We start from the raw sequence: 21,911 nt of genomic DNA, 5'->3' as shown, positions 1-21,911 counted from the left end.
CGGCGGGTCTCTTAAATGAGTGGCTAAATCAAAGTAAGGTGTTAACTGATTTTGGCTATTTAAGACAAATGCGAAGAGGAAGAACCAGTAAGCAGTTAAAGTGGCTTCTAGAGCATTTCCCCCCACATTTGAAATGTGTACTCTCAATTGTATATTTATACAGAAGTGAAATAACATCAATACTGTTAATCTAAGTATTCAGTGTATTATTATTTTAACAAGAAATACGTATGCACCAACATTTTTTTAAAGTTTGATTCACTCTAAGAGGCCTTCAGAGTGCAATGGCTTAGTAGTCCCCTTTTGATCAAAAGATACCCCAGTGGACACATTTACAAATACATAGTGTAGTTCTAATATTTTCTTCCCTCTTCTTAAAGATTGGAGCATCTCACTTTGAAGACCACAGTCCTAGAAGGCTGTTCAGACAAGTCTAGAATTCAGGGGAGGATGCAAAGGAGACCACGGACTGGAGTAGTGTGGCTTTGGAAATTGACAGTGACAAAAATAGGGTTCACCTGTAAGGGACGCCATAGGTAGGGATTTTTTCTAGGCGTATGATGTAGATCATCTCTGTACCAAGAACTTCAGTTTGATGGGCAATTTTTGAGGCTTTGTGTGGCAAGTTTGATGCAAGGTATTACAAAGGCAGCAGTGATGCAAAATAGAGAGGGAGAAGGCGGGTTGTTGGGGAGGAGATGGGACAGACCCATGTTGGCGGCGATGGCCAAGTTGGGAAGAAGTGCGGATTTGGAAAACCGACAAGATGCGGTCCCTCTATCCCTGCACCGTAGCTGCAGTACCTGATCTACTGCAGTTCCTTCAGGTGCTGTTTACTGGTCCGTTCCTACTGTCTCAGGCTCTTCTTTTTCCTACCATTCCTCTTCACATTCTACCTAAATGATATTCTCCCCTTGTAGGGATTGCGAAGAAATTGCTGCGGAGCAAGGTAAATGGCCTTTGAGCGCCAGGGCGGAGTCTAACTAAGCTTCCCTTCACCGTAGGGGCCCGAGTGTAAGATCAAACGCCCGTGGGTGGGCAGGTGGCCGGCGCCGCCCTCCGCCTGTCAGAGGCCCCCGGGGCTGGTGGCGGGGCTGGTGGCGGTGTGCTGGGGCAGCGGTTTTCCCCGCTGCGAGCCCTTTAAGACGGCGGCGCGGCGGAAGCGCGTGGCAGCACGTGGCCGCACTGGGCGCCCTCGGCGGAGCTGCGTGGCCATGGACGTGGGCGCCGATGAGTTCGAGCAGAGCCTCCCTCTGTTGCAGGAGCTCGTCCTGGGCGCGGACTTCGTGGGTAAGGCGCCGGGATTCCGGGCCTCGTCGCCGCAGCCCCCTGGCCAGCGGGAGGGTGTGGTTCGGACGGCAGAGGGCGGAGAGGTGAGGCCCGGCTGGGTGGTTGCCAGGCTGCAGGAGGCTCAAACAGGGCCCCTCCGAAGGACAGGGTGTGTGCCTTCTCGGGCCTGGGGGGGCATGTTAGGCAGCAGGTACAGCCTTGGCCCCAGTTTGGTCCAGGTGGAACGGGGTGGCCTGGATTGTCCTTGCTTTGGCTTCCTCTGTTCTCCCTTCTTGACCTCTCCTGGCCTCTTGAGCAGCAAGAAGGTGAGCCAGAACTTTTACCACCAGCAGCGTTTACAGCACAAAGAGCCTTGCGATGGCCTGCGCCTGGGGACTCTTGTCTTTCTTGCCTCCCCTGCAGGTCTAGACATAGAGTTCACTGGCCTTCGTTCTAACCCGTCCGGGCCCCAGCAGATCAGGTAAAGCTAAAACTGCCTTAGAGCTGAGCTGGAGAGGTTGTCGGCCGCGCGCTCCTGGACGACACCCTGGCCGGCCAGCATTGTTTCCCGACAGGCACCCTGTTGGCATTGGGCGGGCAGGACAGCATTTTGTGTGGGGTTTGGGGACCTGGCCCTTGTCCACGAAACGCTGGTTCTCTAGTTGTAACAAGGAAAGTGCTGCGCCTGGTTGAGACGTGCTGATCCAGCATGGAGGCTGTGCTGCCTTGCTGGCCTCTGCGCTGAGATGCCTGTTTTTTCACAGTCTGTTTGACTTGCCATCAGAGTGGTATCTCAAGACCCGTCAGAGTGTTCAGCAGTTCACCGTCTGTCAGATTGGTGAGTCTAATCTTCCGCTGTTTCTTATAAGTTACTGAAATAGAGACTTTCTTCCTTTTTTTTTTTTTTTTTGCCGTGCCCGGGCCTCTCACCGCTGCGGCCTCTCCCGCCGCGGAGCACGGGCCCCAGATGCACAGGCCCAGCGGCCACGGCTCACGGTCCCAGCCGCTCCGCAGCACGTGGGATCCTCCCGGACCGGGGCACGAACCCGCACCCCCTGAGGTGGACCCCCAACCACTGCGCCACCAGGGAAGCCCTCTTCCTTTTTTAAAATTGTCTTTGTGTTTCCTACTGGGAAAACAGTTTTGGCGCCTTTGTGAGATACTGGCTATCGTTTTGCGTGCTCATTTGGTTTTTGGCCATGTCATGCCTGCGAGACCTAACACTTCAGAATAAGCAGAAACGTGATCTCCATGCCTAAATCAACATTAAGGATCTTGTACCATCTTTCAGGGAAAAATTTGTATGTTTTCTTTAAAGAAAAATCATATACAAGATCATACTATAAACATGTTGTTCTGCATCGTTTTTTTTCTTCCCCACGACTGGGGTTTAGAGATCTTTCTATATCAGCTTATACAGATTTCCTGTTCGTTTTTTTTTTTTTTTTTTTTGCGGTATGCGGGCCTCTCACTGTTGTGGCCTCTCCTGTTGCGAGCACAGGCTCCGGACGCTCAGGCTCAGCAGCCATGGCTCACGGGCCCAGCCGCTCCGCGGCATGTGGGATCTTCCCGGACCGGGGCATGAACCCATGTCCCCTGCATCGGCAGGCGGACTCTCAACCACTGCGCCACCAGAGAAGCCCTCCTGTTCGTTTCTAACGGATGCATAGCACTCCAAACTGAATGTATCTGTTGGCTCCCTCTCCTAATGATGAGTACTTTAGTTACCATTTGTATGTGATGAAACAGGGCTGCATTGACTGTCTTAGTGTTTATATGTTACTGTGTATTTGTGAATGTATGTGTTTGGTATACTTGTAGCAGTGGAGTATGTGCATTAAAGTATTGATTTGTTGTCTAACTATTGCTCTTCCTACCAACCATCTGAGAAGTTTACAGAGACTTACACTAACAGGGAATGTGTCTGTTTCCCTCACTCACACTGAGTATTACCAGTCTTAATTTTTTGCCCACCTCGTAGAGGAAAAATGATCTAAAATTACCGTTCTGATTTACATTTTTAATACAGGATCAACAAACTGTTTCTGTAAAGGGCTAAACTAAATATTTTAGGTTTTGCAGGCCATACTGTCTCTGTTACAACTACTCAGTGCTACCCTTGTTAATGAGAAATCAGCTGTAGTTAATACACAAATGAATGAGCATAGCTGTATTTCAATAAAATTTTATTTAAAAAACAGGTCATGAGACATTTTACTGATTCTTTTCCTGTGAATGATGGTGAACACCCGTGTGTGTGTGTGTGTGTGTGTGTGTGTATGTGTATGTGTGTGTTTTGCTCTGTGTCCTTGTCCTTTGCTATTATTCTGTTGTGATTGTTTTTCTTAATTGTGAGACCTCTTTGAAAGTATGGGAAACAGCACGTAGATGCGTTTGTTTTGTTTTTCCCCACTTCAAAGTGTTTTTCACTTTGTGTGTGGTCTTTTTAGCGGTACAGACATTCTAAAGCAATTAAATGTATACATCTTCATAGATCTTAGTGTTTTCTCTTTTTTTTCTTTTATTATCCCTTTTTTCTCTTTTTTTTCCTTAGTGTTTCCTCTTACTGGTTTTAAAACCATAAAAGTGTCATTTTAACATTCTGTGTTTGAACAGCCATTCACGATTATATTTCAGTAATCTCCGTGTGAATGACAATTTGACAGTTCTCATGTTTTGACTCTTCTCTTCATTTCTTTCTTTTTTAGAAGTTATCCTAAAGCTCGTACAATAACTTTGGGTGCAAAGTACTGTTCAGAAGTTTTTCTGTAGTTAACTTCTGGTAGCTTTTCTTTCGGTATTCATTCTCTCTACCATCATTCTTCTAGGATTGTCTATGTTTTCCAGTATTGAAGGCGAGTCAAACAAGTATGTATAAAGACCTTTGGCAAAACACATGGCTCTTGCGCACTTACCTTCTCCACCTGCTCCCCCTTCAAATTCTGCGTCAGGCTCTGAAGCGCTTTGGCCCCGGGTGCTCTGTAGACCCTCCGGCTTCTGTGCCCGCCACCCCCCTCCCCTGCCGATGCCCGCTGGTCCTTCAGGTCGCTCAAAGCAGCACCATCTCTGGGGGCCTTTCCCAGCACCCCTGTACCTTTGGTGCTCCTTTCCCCATTTCCTTGTCTCCTGTGTGTGCCTTCAGGATTGCAATTAACAGTGTTATAATGAAGGTGATGTACCTCCCAGGCGGCAGCAGTCAGAAAGGATGCTGAATGGCAGCCCCACTGTCTCAAATAGGGCGTCAGACTTTGTTCCCCAGGGGCAGGATCTCTGCCTTTTTTCATTGGCCACCCCCATGCCAGTCATAGTGCTTGAGATATAGCTGACATTCAAGTACAGTGGACCCTTGAACAACACGGGGTTTGAGCTGCATGGGTCCACTTATACTCAGATTTTTTTCACTAAAATGACGGTACCCATGTGTAGACACAGGGCAGGCTGTAAATTATACGCGGATTTTGACTGCATGAACGGAGGGCGCCCCTAACCGCCGTGTTGTTCAGGGGTCAACTGTACTTCTCAAGTGGAGGGAAGAGCCCACTCCGAAGCCTGTGGTGTGAGCCAGAATTCTAAAACTGGTTTTCGTCTTTTTCTCCTTATGTGTATTTTTTTTCTAGGTATGAAGCCCATTCGTGTAACTTCTTTCTCTTCCCTACAACGTTTGGGATTTTGGATTCAGAGTTCTCTTTCCAGGCTTCTAGTGTTCAGTTTTTGAATGAGCATGGCTTCGATTATAACAAGGTACAGCACTGGAGGAGGGGACCAGGAAGGGTTGAAAGGCTATCTAGCCCACCTGGTCTGAATCCATTTCCTGTCCCCTTTCTGACTTGTCCTCAAAACGCGGACAAGGAAGGTTTCTTTCCACTCTGCTGCCAGCACAGAGGATGCCTCTGACTAGTTTCCTTGTCTGTTCCTTTCTTCAGTTTCTCAAGAATGGAATCCCATATATGAACGAAGAACAGGAGAAGAAAATTAAACACAGCATCCTGACTGGGAACTGGAGAGTTCGCAGGTAAGGCCTGCTTCTCCGGGTGCTTTGTGGGTTTCTTTGCTGCTGGTGTGTTTCTGGCTTTCCTGTGCGTAGACGTGCTGTCTCCAGGACAGGCTGACCTCACACCATCACCTTTAGCTGGCATAGCTTCCTGGACTCACGCTCAGTCAAACGCAACAGCCTGAAGTGCTGGTGATACGGTTCTCAGGCCTGAGATAAGAAATCTCTCGCTGTGTCGCGTGTGATTTTAGTGTTTAACAATGAAGGGGAGAAAGAACTGACTGTTAATTTGGTACTCAAAGAGGCAGGCACCCCATTCCAGGGCTGGAGGGGAAGATGGCTCTGTTGGCCTCCCTGTGAGATGTTATGTTGGCCTCCCACGTGATCTTAGGGATTTTTCAAGGTAAATCACAGGTAGCCTTGACCAGGTAGTCACATGCCTTGGCTTGGGCACGTTGCCCCACGTGCCTGATGCTGCTGTGTTCCCCAGGGCAGGATCTCTGCCTTTTTTCTTTGGCCTCCAGTGCCTCTTGTTGTACTTGAAACCCAGTTGTACTGTAGGGCTGGGGCCAGGCCTGCACAGCCGCGTGGTGTGCTAGAAGGAGCAGGCCGCCCGGGCCCACACAGGCCCTGCTGTCCGCTAGCTTTCTGGTTTTGAACCAGTCCTCTAAGCTCTTTGAGCTTGAGACTCTTTGCCTGTCTCAAGAAGGGGTTAAATTAGACAGCTTTTAGTTCTGGAATGTTACGATTATCTGGTCCAGATAATTATGTAATGCGGGAATTTTTTTTTTTAATGTCTGTTTGTGGTTTTATATAAAAATACCTTTTGGAAGGGAAAAACAAATTGAATTTTTAATCTTCTGTTATCTTCAAGTGTTGGAGAAAAGTCTTTCCTTTTCTCAACATAACATCATGTCCTTATATTTCTAACGCAGGAGAAGGTGTACTTACCAAAGTTGCTGTCTTTTCCATGCTTCAGCAGATGGTGCTTTTTCACTTTTGAGAGCAGAATTGAGAAGATAGGGCTGATGGTGTTGTTCAGTGTGGGCTGCATCCCAGCGTCCTCCTGCCCATAGGCCCGTCCGAGGGAGGGGCAGAAGGGCTCCTGAGGACAGACCAGAGGGTAGAGGCCAAGTGATTGGCTTCCTGTCGCAAAACAAGACTCAGAAAAGAAGTGGTCTCTTTGGGGTCCATTTTCTTGCCGAGATCACAGTGTTATAACGGGAGCCTTCAGAAGCCTCCCCCACGTTAGCGCTGTCTCGTGGTTCTGTGGTCTTCCCCAGCATTCCCGCTTCACTGTGCCCATTTTCAGTTCTCTGGATAAAGACCAAATCAAGGTGGTGATTGACGAGGTGACGCGCTGGCTGGACCTGGCAGAGGAAGGCGACTGGATGACCCTCCCTGGTATCACCGGTAGGCAGGAGGTAGCTCCCCGGCCTGGGAGCTGTGGAACCGGCCGCTGTCACGTGCTGGAGGGTGGGGGAACATCCCTTCTCCCCTGGTGGGTCCTGGGCGGCAGCTCAGCAGACACATGGTCCTTGTGGTTAGATAGAGCCCTGACCTCAATTCGGAGGTTGAAGGGTTTTCAACCGATTCTGAATTTTAAGGTTGAGGGAGTGAAGTTCCATTCAGAGCCATCCTTGGTGCCAATCCTTGGTGCCCTGTGGACTCTTGCTTTACTGTTGTTAATCTCTGAATTTCTCTGAATTTCCCCCAACGGGACAATGTGGGATCACAATGAACCTGCCCTAGAATAGCAGTTCTCAGCCCTGGTCGGTGGACCCCAGGGGTCTCTGAGACCCTTTGCAAGGGGTTCACAAGGTCATAACTCTTGTCAGAATATCACTCGGCTATCGCTTGCCATTACCACTGTGCCGTTTGCACTGATGGTCCTGCAGCAGCGGTGGGCAGAGCGGCTGGCGCCCCAGCACAGGCGAAGGGAGGCGCATCCGACCACGCTGGTAGTCGTATTCTTTGTTACTGCTTCCAGTTTTTAAAAATTCCAGTTTTACTTGGAATTCAGTGAAATAATTCTTTTTAGTGAAATAATAATTATTAATTTTATTAAATCTCAACATTTGATTGCTCATCTTTTAAAATATTCTGTGTATCAAAATAAGTACAGAAAAAATAAATGTTCATGAAACATTGCTGCTGCTACCGAAGTACAGTGGTTGTCTTGAGCAAAAGCACTTGTGCAGGTTTTTGTGTTGAGAGCTGAATTAGCTCCCTTTTATTTACTTATTTATTTAAAGGCATATATATGTGTGTGTGTGTGTATGTGGGTATATGTATATATAAATATATATATGTATATATAAATATATATATATATATTTTTTTTTTTTGGGCCATGCCGCATGGCTTGTGGGATCTTAGTTCCCCGACCAGGGATTGAACGCCAGGCCCTCCCTCGCCAGTGAAAACGCTGAGTCCTAACCACTGAACTGCCAGGGAATTCCCTTAAGGAATATAATTTTTACTTGAAGGAACTGACTGGTTGTTTCAATGTGGGTATTTTCAATCACTTTCTCAAGTGAAAAAAGTAAGCCTTGTCTTCAGGGAGACTCACTCACAGTATTTGCTAGAGATGAAATTTGAGCTTTCGATAAAAGACTGGAATTTTGGAAAGCTTGCATCTGTCACCATAAGCTTGACAACTTTATGAGACCTTTCTAATGAGCTCAGTGGCCATACGTACAAGTGCCTTTTGATGGTATTGTATGATATGTGAACACTTGGACGATGTGTATCACTCAGGAAACCAGCGCTCTCCAAATAGTCACCACATGATGTTACAAAATCATGGGCAAAAGTGTAATGGGTTTATTATTTTTAAAACTTGGTGATTTTGAATTTCATGTATAGTTTTAATCTCTAACATGATGAATATCAAGACCCGTACCCCCCCACACACAAAGACTCTTTGGGGTCCTCAATTTAAGAGTGGCCCCGAGATCAGAAACTTCAAGAAAGCTGCCCTAGATCGTGCCGTGCCATCCCTGTCGCTTGGCCTTGTGGGCTTGCGCATACCTAAGAGCTGTCTTTCCACTTGATCCGTCCATCTCTCAGCCGCTTTTCCTCTCGGGCTTCTCTTGAGGGGAGGGTGGACTGCCGTTCCAGGGTCTGCAGTGGTTCTGTACAAGTCTTGTTTCCTTGCTGCAGGCTTCCAGGCCTTCGAGGTCCAGCTTGTGCTGAGGAAGGCCCTCCCCGACATCTGGACGGTGATGAGAGGCCAGGGGGTGAGTTCCCACCTGGAGGGGGGCAGCCTCGGTGGCTCTATCATTTCTCTCTCGTTTGGCCAAATCTGGCCTCTGTGAAAGGCTTCTTCTCCCCCCCCCCGCCTTTTGAGATGAAGGACCACTTTTTTGGCCCCATTCCCAGGAACCCAGGATACGGGGACCTTGTCTCTACTTCTCCTTTCAGGTGACAGTGAAGAAAGTGAGTAAACGGCATCGCTGGTATCTTGAGAACACCTCTTGCGATCGAGAAAGCTGTTGGCAGGAGAAGATTCTTCTCTCTGCGAGGGGTTTTTCTGTGTTTTTCCAGATGCTGGTGAAAGCCCAGAAGGTAGGGAAATAATATCTCTTTCCTTGGTCTTTAGCAGTCTTTTGTAATTTTGGCTGTAGGTACTAATGGGTCCTTCAACTAAAGGGTCCTTCAACTAAAAGGGTTCTTCAATGGGTCCTTAAGATTCCTTAAGATAAGTGACTTCCTTTTTGTTAACCGGCTTTATGGATCTAACCTTGCTTTCACAAAATCATGACAGATTAATTTGGGGAAAGACTGTCCCTATGAAATATTACTAGTTCTTTGCTCCTTTCAGACACATGGGCATTTCAATACTAATTGACCTAAAACTACTTGGGGACTGCACATGTCTGCTTCACAGCTTAGATTCCCAGTGCAGCCCAGGCCTCGAGTCCCTCTGACTCGCTGCTTTGCTTTTCTGGCCTTAAAGCAGTCAGGCTACCTTTCATGGGAGTGGAATGCAGGTGGGGATGGGATTACCATGTCGTCAGAATGCAGTGGGTTCTAAAGCTACACCCTTTGCCGGAGACAGCAGTTAGTCTATGGTGTCTGTTTTATTTTTAAAATTTCATTTCTCTCACCTGTCGATTTCTTCCAAGTAGCCCTTAGTGGGACATAATATGATGATGGATCTGCTGCATCTCCATGAGAAGTTCTTCAGACCTCTCCCAGGTAGGGACAGACCATCCTTCTCCTTCCCCTGATCTTAGCTTGCCATCTGGCAAGGGGATTGGCCCAGAATCGTGCCCCTGAGGGAGCCCCTACACACACAGCCATCCCCAGGGCCTCACAGGTTTCCGGAGAGGTCGCATACATCTGTGCCTGTTACCATTTTCCTGGAGCTGGGGGACTTTCTCCAGGAGAAAAACTTACGTTTGAATTGATACTCTTCCCCCCTGTTACGGAAGTTGTTCGGTCGTATTGCATAAGACTTAGCAAAATCAGAGACGGGCAGGGGACGTGTAATCACAGCTATAATCCTGACACTTTTTGCTTTTCCCTCTGTTGTGGCTTTTGACCACACTGCGTATATGATTTTGATTTTGGCTTTTTTTCACTTGCCAAAAGCATTTGTTTATGTCATTAACCTAAAATCATTTAATGGCCACGTTGTACTGACTTATGCCTGTCCCAGTCTTTTCCATGACTGATGCCATTGGACACACAGAAGTGTGACACAGCAGTTAAAAGCACGCATTCAGATGTCATGTTGAGGCCTCATCCCACCATTGTTATGTGCGATCTCAAGCAAGTTACTGAAACGTGCCTGTTCTGTTTCCATGTCTGTAAAACGGGGGAAATGATATCAACAGTATGGATATCAGAGTTGTTTGGGGATTAAATGAACTAACGATGTACTGAGAACACCAGTGTAGATTGAAAGGGGTGAGAAGGTTCTAGGAGAGAGTTCTCTAGGAAATGAATTGATAAAAAAAAAAAACACCTCAGTTTGAGCATCTTGAGAGAACTTGGGGAGAATTAAGGGTAAGATAATCACTCACCAAAAGACTAAGCAAACAACCAAACAAAAAAATTGCTGGAACAAAAGCTGTGCCAGAAAGGAAGTCATTGGAGGAGACCACCTGGCCCCTTGGTGAGTAACGCGCAGGTGCTCTCAACGGTGAGGCGTACGAGGTAGAAGGGGTGATTATTTTCTTACCTCGTGGGAGTCAACAGTTAGTGAGGGCCCCAAACCGGGAAATCACCGAGCAGCGTAAGCGTGTTATTTAGAGATGTGGGAATAAACTCCGAAAGAAAAAATTGAAGGTCGTTGCCTTTGGGCAATAGGAAATGGGAGGGCAGTGAGAAGAGGGCTAGCAGAGGGGTTTGGGTTGGTTTGTTTTGCAGACAACTATATGCAGGTATAATTTTGATAAATACGTGAATTAATAGGTAATTTTTATCAAGCCACTTATAATTTTTAACTTACTGGATTTTTCTTTGAACAGTTATTTACAGACTTCACATCTGCCTTTCCAGTCATACCTCGTTCTCCCTTTTCCATTGGCTAGAACTTTGCAAATTGCGTTAACTAACGTTGGCCTGAATTTAGGAAAACCGTTTAGCTTTTGCTGTTACAAATGGTGATGTCAGGTTGGTTTGAGATTCAGAAATCCTTGATGATTAGGAGTAAGGATGTTTTCAATTCCTCTTTTGTTTTATTTGCTTTATTAGCCAGTGTTGGTGACAAGCTAGACTGGAGAATTTCTTCCCATTTTTACCAATGAACTCACTTCTGACTGTCTGGGTCTCTCCCTTCAGAAAGCTATGAAGAATTTAAGGTGAATATCCACAACCTATTTCCTGTTCTCATTGACACCAAAAGTGTGGCCAAGGATATCTGGAAGGTAATGAGTTAAACTGCTCTGGGGAAAGGAAAGCTCCGTTTGTCCCACTAACGCTTAGCTTTCTCGTTCTTTTCAGAAGATCGAGAGCGTGCGTCCCTTGGACGTTTCCTTGAACCCTTTGCTCATATTTTGCAGCCAGTATTGGTTTTCTTTTTTTATTCTGCCACCTCTGAGTGATGCTGGCTTATGTGTGATTTTTTATTTTTCTTTCCTTCGTTCACGTTCTCACGTTTTGACTTACTGGTGTGTAGTTCACGGGCTTATTTAGATAGCACAGCAGAACAACTTGTTCTAGAGCTTGGCGTATACACGGTGAGTGTTTGCAACGTGCTTAAAGAGCGTCAGGGTTGGGGGCAGGGATCCCACTTGAAAAATTTTATCTTTACTGAGCATTAGGGCCGTGGGATTTCAACCCAGACACATTAGAATCACCTGGGAGGGTAAACACGGGCACCCAGACCCCACCTTCAGCTTCTCTGGTGTAGAGGGGCCGGTAGTGGCATTTCTACAGCTGCCGGGTGACTTCTGTTCTGCAGCTGAGGTGGTGTGGAGGACGGAAGCACCCAGCTGGTTTAGAAGTTAAAACTGAGGAACCAAGCAAGGGGAGGCAGATCAGTGTTGTAGATAAAGCTTTAAGCTGATCAGAATGAACTGTTCGGTAAGGAAACCACAAAAACGGCACTGGGCTACTTGGTACATCTTTGCCCAGAGACACACGCATTACTCGTACCTCACGTATTTCTAGCTGACGGTGTTCTGTGACGCTGCCCATCTCCACGGAACGGAGTTCTAGGGCGAAGCGGGAAGGACGCGGGGGCTCATCTGAGGCAACTAGTGCAAACCAGTCTCCACTGCACGTGAGATGAGGTGAACTCTAGGCCTTGGTGACCTGGCAGTCCCTTAGAGTACCTAGTGCCCTGCGTAATGTGTCCTTGGCCGCAGTCTTGTGCCTTGGAGCCCTGTGTTTTTCAACCCCTAAAACACTTGTCTTTGAAGGATGTGTTTGTGGCAGTTTTCTTAGGCTGGGTTGCCGGGTCCCTTATAGAAAACCCAAGGACCCTAGGTACCCTGACATCCGAATTAAGGAATAAATATAGGTGTATGTAAAGAGAGGAGTTTATAGGAGTTTGCATTTTGCAGGTCATTTTAATGGCCATGTGATAATACCCGAAGCAGATAGTAAACATAACCACAAATGTCTTATTCTCCCTAATTTGTTTTCCATATTATAGGAACTGAATTTCCCAAGGGTTTCAAGTCTTTTAGAAGTTTATGAAGTCCTAAACAGGTAAGAAAGCTGTTTTTCGGAGCTGCTTATAGATCAGGGGTTCTCACTTGGGGCGATTTTGCTCCCCAGGGCACATTTGGCAACAGTGAGATGTTTTTGGTCGTTAGAGTTCAGGGGTACCTAGTGAGTAGAGGCCAGGATGCACAGGACAGCCCCCAACCCAAAGAATTCTCCAGCCCCAAATGTTACTGGTGCTGAGATTGCGAAACCCCCTTCTGGAGGGGAAGGGGCCTGGTCAAATACCTACAGCTGTTTAATTATCTGGTGTTTTCTGTTGGCCAGGGTTTTATTTTTCCTGTGATCTGTTTGATTATTGGAGTGATTAGCTCCAGGGGAACAGATTTTGTTCTTCTTTTGGACCTTGATGTTCCTCTCAGGCCTACAGCAGTGAGAGGCATAGTAGGTGCACATTAAACACTGGAGTGAGTGAACGGTCCTAGTACCGGGTGAGTTCCTGCCCTTCCTACAGGAACAGCGACCCTGTCTTCCCTTATGTCCCAGCCACGCTGTGGACATGTGCTGGCAGGAGTGTGTTGCCTGGAAGGCCTGGAGTGGATGGGGGCTTCTCTGCCCACTCCTTTGTCCCCAACTGGGGGGACCAGCAAACCAGAGCGGGGAGAGGGTGGCGTCGGGAGCAGTTGAAGGTGGGACCTTTTTGGAAAGAAGCTGTGTCTCTGTGGCTCACTGTCATCCGGCCACTGGCACAGGGGCCCCTGAAGATGCCTGGCCGGAGCCGCACTGGCCTCTTGAGTCTCCCATAGATGCTCTTTTCAGCTCATGGCATCAGTGATTTCCGACGTGATCGTCTCCTCTGGCCCCTTAGGCTTCATCTCTTCCTTTCCCACACGGCCCTCCTGGCCTTCATTTCTAAGAAAACAAGAGGCTAGAGGCGGGAGTGTCTCAGCCCCCTGCAGACACTTGCGCGGTGTTAACCTCTTCGCCACTCTCTCCCGTCAGCCCGCACACGGGAACGCCTACTGTGTATGGGGCCAAGGCACGAAGGGCTGCCCTCCCAGGGCCTGTCCGTCCTCCTGGCCCTGCACCTTCCCAACGCTCAGCAGCCTCCCTGCCCTTCGTGCCCCCCTGACCCCCGCCGTGTCCTCAGCCTCTCCCTCAGCATCAGCACTTTTCTTCTAACTCAGAAAACGTGAAGCTCCCCTCAGTCTCCCCTCTTGCCACCACCGTCCTTGTTCTGTCTACAACAGGCCTCTTCAGAGGCCTCGCCTTCTCCTGGGCCCGCTGAGGTCAGGTTGCCTCCCCTCCACGGAACTCGATCTGGGTATCGGGGCCCAGCGGATGGGAAGATGCGCACAGGCGTTTGGGACAGGGCGTGGCAGGCGCTCGTGCTCAGTGTTAACTTCTGTCTGGCGTCTGACACCCTGGGCCCCTCGGCCCCCTTCCCTGCCGTTGCGCCCTCTCCCGGCTTTCTCTTATTTTCTGGTGAGTGTTTTAATCTCTTCCTTGCGGGCTCTCGTTCTTCCACTCGGTCCCTTACATCTTTCCAGGGTCCCCACTGTCCTCTTCTTCCTCGTTACCGTGCCCCTGGGTGACCGAATCCACCCCCCCCAGCCTCGGCGACCACCACGTCTGTGCCACCGCGGCTCCAGACTCCTCGCGTCCTGACCACCTTCTGGTTGTTCCTGCACCACGTGGCCGCGGGCGCCTTCTGCTTGGCCCGCCTCTCTGCCCGTCAAACCCGCTCCGTGTCTGGAGCAACTTCTGCCACATCCCGACGGCGCCAGGCGCTGTGCCGATGGCTCGTGTGCAGGTGTGAGAGAGAACCTTGTTTTCGGTCCGCAGGCTCTGCATCGAGGCTTGCTGGGTGTAAATCCCAGCTTTGCCTCTCACGAGCTTCGTGAGTCACCTTGAGAGCAGGCCCCCAGAGCGATGGCCGCCTTGCGGCTTAGGAGCACGTGAGGAAATCAGGGTTCAGAGATATGAAGCATGTAGAGAGGTACCGATAGATTCTGTTGGAAAACAGACGAAGGGACGGTTTCCCTGTCTGATGCCAGCCGCGTTCGCCCACGTGCCAGAGCTGAGACCTGGAAGGAGACCCAGAGCTGGGCCACCAGCGTCTTCTAGTGAAGGCCTGTTGGTTTTACTCCCTAGATGTCCTGGAAACCGGTTCCTTTTTCTGCATCCCCAGGAGCATTGCCTTCCCTGAGGCCTTTATTTTTTATTCCAATGGTGGTAGTAGCTCCTCCCCGGTTAGCTGGTGGCCTGACCTACTTTTATCTGCCGGGCTGCCACTTGAGTGATCTTTTAAAATGTGAACTTAGGGCTTCCCTGGTGGCGCAGTGGTTGAGAATCTGCCTGCCAATGCAGGGGACATGGGTTCGAGCCCTGGTATGGGAAGATGCCACATGCCGCGGAGCAACTAGGCCCGTGAGCCACAACTGCTGAGCCTGCGTGTCTGGAGCCTGTGCTCCGACAAGAGAGCTCGCAGTAGTGAGAGGCCCGCGCACCGCGATGAAGAGTGGCCCCCGCTCGCCGCAACTAGAGAAAGCCCTCGTGCAGAAACGAAGACCCAACACAGCCAAAATTAAAATAAAATAAAATAAAATAATTAAAAAAAAAAAAATGTGAACTTAACCATTTTTCTGGTCAGAGCCTTCCTCCGGTTCCTGAAGCCCCCCCGTAACGTTCGAGCTCCTTCCCGGCCCCTGCCCTTCACTGCGGGCTTCGCCCTCTCCCTCGCAGTCTCTGCGTGCTCTTCTCTTGGCTTGAAGTGTCTGGCGCTGCCCCATTTCCTCAACCAGGTGAGTCCCTGGGGTTCAGGACTCTCCTGTAGGACCACCGACTTCAGGAAGCCTTCCCTCCCGAAGGCCTGTCCCTCGATAGCCGGGCGTGCACTGCTCACGCCTCAGGCGTCGCATTTCTAGGACGCGCCGAACAGCAGGCTCCCGGGGGCAGAGCCAGCACAGGGTTGATCCTGATGCCCGGGCTGGGGTCCTGCGCCTGGTAAATGCTCAGAATGACGCCGTTGGAGCCTCTGGCCCTGCTGTTCTTTCATCTGTCCCGTTGCCTGGTTACCAAGACCTGTCTGCCCATGCCTGGATCCGTGTTTTGTTTTGTTTGTTTGTCTTATTTTATATTAGAGCTGTGTTTCATTGTGATTTTCAAGGAGTCCCAGTACTGAGGACATTTTTATTTGTTAAGAGGATGAGGGGAGAACGAGAAAGGATTGTCAGCGAACGTTTTCTGTCGATCTTTCTTCTCTAATAGTGACTTGAATCCCACCAAGAATTCTGGGCCAGTGATTATTCACGCAAGCAAATGTGAAAAATACGGTACGTATGTTTGCCTGAGCTGTGCTCCTCCGAGGCTGGCACGGCTTTGAGGCGCTGGAGCTCAAGCCGGGTCTCCACGTGGCAGGTGTGGGAGGGCCGGGTGGGGCTTTTCCCGTGCCGCGTCCATATTATAACCGCCCGATCGAAAGGAGCCGTCCCAGAAGGCGTCGGAGGTCCCGGGGGCGTCCGTCTGTCCGGAAGCCCTGTGCTTCCACCTCCCGTGGGCGCTCTTGCTGCCGTGGGGAGGTGCTAGGTCACAGTGGGGTGTGGCTGAGAGAAGGGTGCGTGGTCTCTGCAGGAACAACCGCTAGTTGGCTGTGTGTGCACAACCGACGTGGGTGTGGAACTGGGGTGGGGTTGGGGGAGAGTCCTTTCCCGGGCTGTGTTCTAATCTTCTAATCGCTGCTTAACCGTCTCTCCTGCTTCTGGAAAAACACTTCAGTTGAGACAAAGTATCCCCATGAAGCAGCATACGATGCCTTCCTGTGCGGATCAGGTGAGAGTTGCTGCCCTTTTAAAGGGAGACCCCTGTCTTATTTTCAGTCATCCCCTGCCATCCCTATCCCCCGCCCCCGCCTTTACTTCCAGGTGGGTGGCACATGTGGAAATAAGGCCTGAGTTTGCATATTTTGAAAAAGCGATCAGATTGCGCCTTGATGTCTGTCACATTTCCAGCTTCTTTTTTTCCAGTTCTTTTGAAAGTGGCCCACTTGCTCCTGTGGAGAGCGCACGGGTGAGTGTTCCCTTCATCCTGTGATCTCATCAGTGGTCAGGATTTGTTGAGCCCTCACTGTAAACCAAGACCTCAGGGCTCCCACACTCTCCCGAAGAAGGAGGATGCAAGTGTCGTTGTGTAAATGACACATTTATGGAAGCAGCCCTCCTCCATAGGCAGCCTTTCCCAGCCTTCCTCCCACCCTGGGGCTGGTCCTGGCCCCCCGCCTCTTGTGTCGGCCTGGGGAAAAGTCACTGCCAGGACGCCAAGACAGTGGGTGAGGCTTGGGCTCCGCACCCGCCCCAGTGTTCCCGGGGCGGTATGCTTGCTCCGTCTGTTACCCTCCTGTTTCCTCGTGTCTAGTAAACTGCAGTGAGGTAGGAGGGCAAAGCATATAGGCCAACAAATGATCCGTCCTCGGGGTTCACACAGTCAGGCTGGGGAGAAGGGCAGTGACTTGGAATAAGGCACACAGGGGAAAGGTTCTTAAAGCCTCAAATTGCAATCTTAAACGCACTTTCTCAGGGCGTCGCCGTCCTGGATGCCTGCGGTGCTGGGCTCGTAGGGAACAGCTGCACACGTGAACAGTGCATTCTGTGGCACATCCTTGCTGCGTACATGTGTTAAGTAGGATTTAGGGACTTCCCTGGCGGTCCAGTGGTTGAGACTCTGTGCTTCCAATGCAGGGGGCACGGGTTCGATCCCTGGTTGGGGAACTAAGATCCCACATGCTGTGCAGCACGGCCCAAATCAAGTAACAGAAACAAACAAAAAAATCCAACATGAGACACTTCGTGCCATAAATTCAAGAGGGTATTTTTTTTTAAAAAATAAAAGTAGGATTTAGCAGGCCAGGGGAAGGAGCTGATCAAAACTGTGTTCTTTGGGACTGACTTAAACATCTTCAGACTCTACCCTGTTAATGTGGGTACTGCCTAATTTGTCTCTTTTGGTAAAGGGTATTATACACAGAAATAACCTATGACACATTGATGTAAGGCTTATAGCTTCAGTAAGAAACCCCCGCCCCCGTCTCCTTCTTCCCTGTGCTCTGACTGTGAGGGCAGCTGAGACAGTGGAGCCTGTTGGTGCCTTAGTACCTGGACCTTGTGTTCTTAATTTCTTTTTTTTAATTAAAAAAAATTTTTAAATTAATTTATTTATTTTTGGCTGCGTTGGGTCTTCGTTGCTGTGCACGCGCTTTCTTTAGTTGCGGCGAGCGGGGGGCTTCTCTTCGTTGCGGTGCACGGGCTTCTCATTGCGGTGGCTTCTCTTGTTGCGGAGCACGGGCTCTAGGTGCACGGGCTCAGTAGTTGTGGCTCGTGGGCTCTAGAGCGCAGGCTCAGTAGTTGTGGCGCACGGGCTTAGTTGCTCCGCAGCATGTGGGATCTTCCCGGACCAGGTCTCGAACACGTGTCCCCTGCATTGGCAGGTGGATTCTTAACCACTGCGCCACCAGGGAAGCCCCAATTTCTTTTAATCCTCAAAACCTAGAAACCCTCCTAGGTTTAGAGAAGCTCCGTAGCAGCCAGGCCTGCCTGGTGCCAAGGGCTGTGCTTTCTTGCGGGCCTGTGCTCAGGTACGTGGTGGTGTCTGGGTGGAGGCGAGGCTGAGTCAGGACAAGGCTGTGGGGCGAGGGACGGCCATTTGCAGTCTCGTCGAGGGGCGATGGAGTGGACCTTCCTCTGAACAGGGGCCTCGCTCATCCCCTGAGCCTGTGGCTGACGTTGGTGAGCCTAGGGGCCTTTACCAGACGGCCACCAACAGGTGGTGACCCCTGGAAGTTCTCCCTTGACTCGGGCTGTGGTGAGAGCTCGCTGGTCGTGTGGGGGAGGCCCGTCAACAGAAGTCCCAGAGCCTGTGAGGGGAGGAGGGAGGAGGGTCTCGGGCAGCACCTTGCCCGTTGTCACCAGAGCCTCAGCTGCGGCCGAGGACGTGGGACACCCCCCGTGGGCCTGAAGGCTTTGGGGTTTTCTGTCCTCGTAGGGTTCTTCCCATCCCCAAGCCCTCCTTCCCGCTGTACCTCGACGTGCTGGCTCCCTATGTGAACCAGGTGAATCTTATCCGAGCCGGGGTCCCCAAGATCGTAAGTAGACTTCATTTTGCTCCCCCCATTCAGAGGCTGGAGGCAGCTTGGGGCTCTGGGGGCTATCAGGTGGCTGACGGCCACCAAACGCGGCCAGAGAGGGCGCTCATGCCCCACTAAGCCTGTGACTGTCTCCTGTGTTTTCCCGCCTGAGCCAAGGTGAGCTCGCTCGTTCCTTCCTCCTCTCCTCTCCTCCCCACTGCTCGCAGGGCCTGTCCTAGTTTCTCTCGCAGGATTTTCCAGCTGGGTAGGTAGTCAGTCAGTAGGAACTGTGGAAAATCTGTTCTCCTCCCTGTCTTCTAGAATTTTTCGGGTCCAGATTACCCCAGTATCCGCCCTCCCATCCTCATTGTCACCGTCAGGAGGTGGCCCGGGGTCAGCGAGCAGCAAGTCTACCGCGAGTTTCAGAACCTCTGCAAGTTTGACGTCAGGAGACTGGTGGGGAGCCACTTCCTGCTTCTGACCAATAAGTTTAAGGAGTAGGTGCCTCGGCTCTCAGCCCCCGCCCTCCAACCGCAGCCACTCCAGCCGCTCGAGCAGCTGTGGTGCTTGCGCGCCTGACCGAGCCCTTCTTTCGGCAGCACCCGGAGCATCCTGAGGGAGTACAGGTGCCACCCCACCCTGCAGGTCTCCGTGTACCGCTACTGGAGACACTCCCCAAACGTCAGCTGCCTGTTACAGTAAGTGACCGGGACTGAGGCTGCTTCGGACTTGCCGGTGGTCCCAGCTGGGTGTGAGTCGAGCACAGCTCGCTAGCCGGCGTGCGCTGGGCAAGGGGTCGTTGACCAGCACGCTGGACCAAACGTCGTTCAGTGACGCTCAGCAGACGTTGATCGAGCACGTGCTGTCTTCGGCACTGTCCTAGGTTCCAGGGCTTCATCCGTGGGTGAAACAAAACCCCCTGTTCTCGTGGAGCTCGCACTGGAGTGGGGGTAATAAACGAGTGACCTGCACGGTCTGTTAGGTGATAAGTGTTAGAAACGAGCAGGGTGAGGGCTGGCCTGGGGGCAGGTTGCTCTTTAAAGAAGAAGATGGGGCCCTCACAGAAGGCCCAGGGCGGGGGTGGGGGGTGTCGCTGGTGGGGAGTGAGCCAGGCACGGCGACGCGGGGCGGGGGACGGTGTCCAGGCAGAGGAGGCAGCGGGGAGGGGCCCTCTTGGGGGCGCGGTGCTCCTGGCGTGTGGAGGGGCAGTGACAAAGCTACCAGACGAAACAAGGAGCAGCAGGCAAGGCTACGGAAGCCGGCGGGTTGCGGCCAGCAGAGGGCGCGGCTGGGGACTGCGGGAGAAGCTGGGTCGGCCGCCGGAGGTTCAGTGGCGCAGGGCTCTGCGTGGAGACGTTGGGGGACACAGGGCAGGGGGACGTCAGGAAGCCAGGTCACCTGGTCACACTGTGCGGCTGCGGCTTGGACCGCTTGGTGGCAGGTCAGGGGAGTCGGGGGTGCCGAAGGTGGGATCAGACAGACGGGAGCAGGGTCAAGTTTAAACCCGGTGTTTTTGGTCTGAGCCGCTGGGAAGACAGAGCTGCTGTTAAATGAGCTTGAAGGATTTTGGTTTCCTGTTAGGAGCCAGACCCGTCGAAAACCACATCGTTGAAGAAGAAAGCTTGGCTGCTAGGCAGTCTTCACCCCCTCAACTTCCAACGTAAATCAGTGGGAAAGGTGCCCTCTGTGTCCCAGAGCCATTGTAGCCTCGAGAGAATGTTGGCGCCGGGAGAGGGATGGAAAGGAAATAACACCCAGGCGAACGTAGCCGGGAAAGAAGAGGGGCCAGCCTGCACCGGTGCTCTCACACCTGCTGGGCGCACGCGGGGCCTCCCGCGCCACCCAGGCCGCTGACCGGTGTCATTGTCTTGCAGGGTCTGTGGCGTAGTCACCACCTGGGCCTTTATCGCGTTTCTCCTGGGAGGAGCTCGCCCCTGAGCGCAGCAAGGCCGCCTGCAGTCCCGTCCTGTCTCCGTGCGATCCCGGGGCTGCCGTCCCGGCTTCTTTTGTTCAAATCACATCCTACTTGCATGTGGATCTGCGCGGTCCTTACGAGGAGTTTTGTTATGTGTTGAATGTGAAATTCTGTAAATATTATCAATGATAAATCCTTTGTGTGTGGCCAAAACTTTTCTTTCTATAAATGACCGGGGAGAAGCCACACCTCTGGGAATTTGAGCTAATGTTCCAGAGTGTCTTCTGAACGGACAACTGGGACGATAAGAGCTGGACACCAGGTGGGCAGAAGACTCCGTTATTGCTGAGAGAGAAAGCAATAGCTGATAGGCAGGGGTTTAGGCCTGAGAAACGGCCGAAGCTTTAGTAAAGGGAAAAATAAAACCAGGTGTCATGGGCGCCGGTGTTGGTCCATGTTTTGGGTAACTGCCATAAACCATGAAGCAGCTCACCTTAAAAACAAAGTGGCTTGTACCGCAGGTATGAACCCTGAGATCGAGGTAGAAGCGGATGGTTTTCTTTCCTGGGCAGTGCGGGCCCTTCACTCGGCTTCGTCAGGAGCTCTTCTCTGTGAGGGGTTGAACTTGGCTGGGCTGTGTGTTCAGCCTTGAACTTAAGGATTCAGCAGAGCCTTCTTAAATTCCTTGTGGAAGAAGTTTTTTCTGTATAAAACAGAAGTGTTAGTACTGGCAGCCACCCAGAAGGAGAGTTTGGGAGCCACCCCAGACGTCACACGCCTGTCCTGGGGTGTGAGTGACACGGCGACCGATGGGCTGCTGTCCCTGTGATGCTCGGGGCAGCTCTTGTGGTCAGACCAGTGAAACCCTGCTCTCGGTGAGGGGAGGGAGGTCTTACCCGTTGGTCCAAACAGCCTCCTAGTGGGATTGTTGTTTTGTCTGTCTTCCCATTGGATGTTCCTTTGTGTACGCTAAGGAAAAGTTTTTTTTTTTGGGGGGGGGGACTTTTTGGTGGGCTTTTGGGGCCCCATCTCATGGATGTGAGCCCTGCATTAAGTAAGCAAACCTGAAAAGTGAAAACGGGCTTCTCAGCTGAGCGTATACGGTGACCATTTTGACTTCCCGGGGTTGGGGCAGGGCCTGAACACTGAGCTGTCTTCGTTCTGGGGCGAGAGACCCTATTGTAATTTTATCAGACATTATTCATTTATTCATTAAACTCTTAAACTGTTCATAGGTTGTTCTCGAGTCCCTGCTACGTGCACGCTCAGCGGGGCCTCCGTGCTGTTGGTAGCATCCTGCCGTCCACCCACAGGGACTCTGACTGACCGCACCGTCCACTGTCCCTCCCCGAGGAGGCGGGTGGGGGTGACATCTGAGCTGCTGAAAGCCCATGACTGGGATCGGATTCTGTCTACCGACTTCCCCTGAGGTTCCCTGCGTGCGCATGGTCGGAGGTGCTGAGTAGCAGAGCGCCCAGCTCGTACCAGCTCCCACC

General features: G+C 51.1%; 1 protein-coding gene across 16 annotated transcripts; it reads left to right on the top strand.

Annotated features, from left to right (window-relative positions):
• Positions 1-96: 96 nt before the first annotated feature.
• Positions 97-21,645, top strand: PNLDC1 (PARN like ribonuclease domain containing exonuclease 1). 16 transcript variants are annotated; one of them, XM_060167305.1, is made up of 20 exons: positions 97-949; positions 1,263-1,290; positions 1,693-1,750; positions 2,034-2,107; positions 4,098-4,137; positions 4,887-5,010; positions 5,193-5,281; positions 6,573-6,673; positions 8,426-8,502; positions 8,687-8,830; positions 9,394-9,463; positions 11,054-11,139; positions 12,372-12,427; positions 15,653-15,717; positions 16,160-16,213; positions 16,408-16,450; positions 18,419-18,518; positions 18,822-18,997; positions 19,100-19,198; positions 20,375-21,645. In XM_060167305.1, the coding sequence occupies exons 5-20, from the start codon at positions 4,106-4,108 to the stop codon at positions 20,436-20,438; spliced, it is 1,380 nt and encodes a 459-aa protein (XP_060023288.1). In that variant the 5' UTR covers positions 97-949; positions 1,263-1,290; positions 1,693-1,750; positions 2,034-2,107; positions 4,098-4,105; the 3' UTR covers positions 20,439-21,645. The 16 variants fall into 16 exon arrangements, 9 of the variants coding, with proteins under 9 accessions (XP_060023288.1, XP_060023286.1, XP_060023287.1 ...); XM_060167303.1 differs by having other exon boundaries at positions 1,263-1,373; XM_060167299.1 differs by lacking the exon at positions 97-949 and having other exon boundaries at positions 1,205-1,290.
• The last annotated feature ends 266 nt before the right edge of the window (positions 21,646-21,911 follow it).

Source organism: Lagenorhynchus albirostris, chromosome 12 (genome assembly GCF_949774975.1).
Source record: "Lagenorhynchus albirostris chromosome 12, mLagAlb1.1, whole genome shotgun sequence".
In the NCBI taxonomy this organism is placed as follows: domain Eukaryota; kingdom Metazoa; phylum Chordata; class Mammalia; order Artiodactyla; family Delphinidae; genus Lagenorhynchus; species Lagenorhynchus albirostris.
The sequence above is the reverse complement of the archived record's forward strand: the minus strand, read 5'-3'. Positions and strand labels throughout refer to the sequence as shown.

What these genes read in the sequence shown, in the direction of transcription:
- PNLDC1 (XM_060167296.1), top strand. Translation starts at nt 1,215, where the DNA reads ATGGACGTGGGCGCCGATGAGTTCGAGCAGAGCCTCCCTCTGTTGCAG. An exon ending in CTCCTGTGGAGAGCGCACGG is followed by an intron (nt 16,451 to 18,418) that starts GTGAGTGTTCCC and finishes CTGTCCTCGTAG; the next exon opens with GGTTCTTCCCATCCCCAAGC. An exon ending in CTGACCAATAAGTTTAAGGA is followed by an intron (nt 18,998 to 19,099) that starts GTAGGTGCCTCG and finishes TTCTTTCGGCAG; the next exon opens with CACCCGGAGCATCCTGAGGG.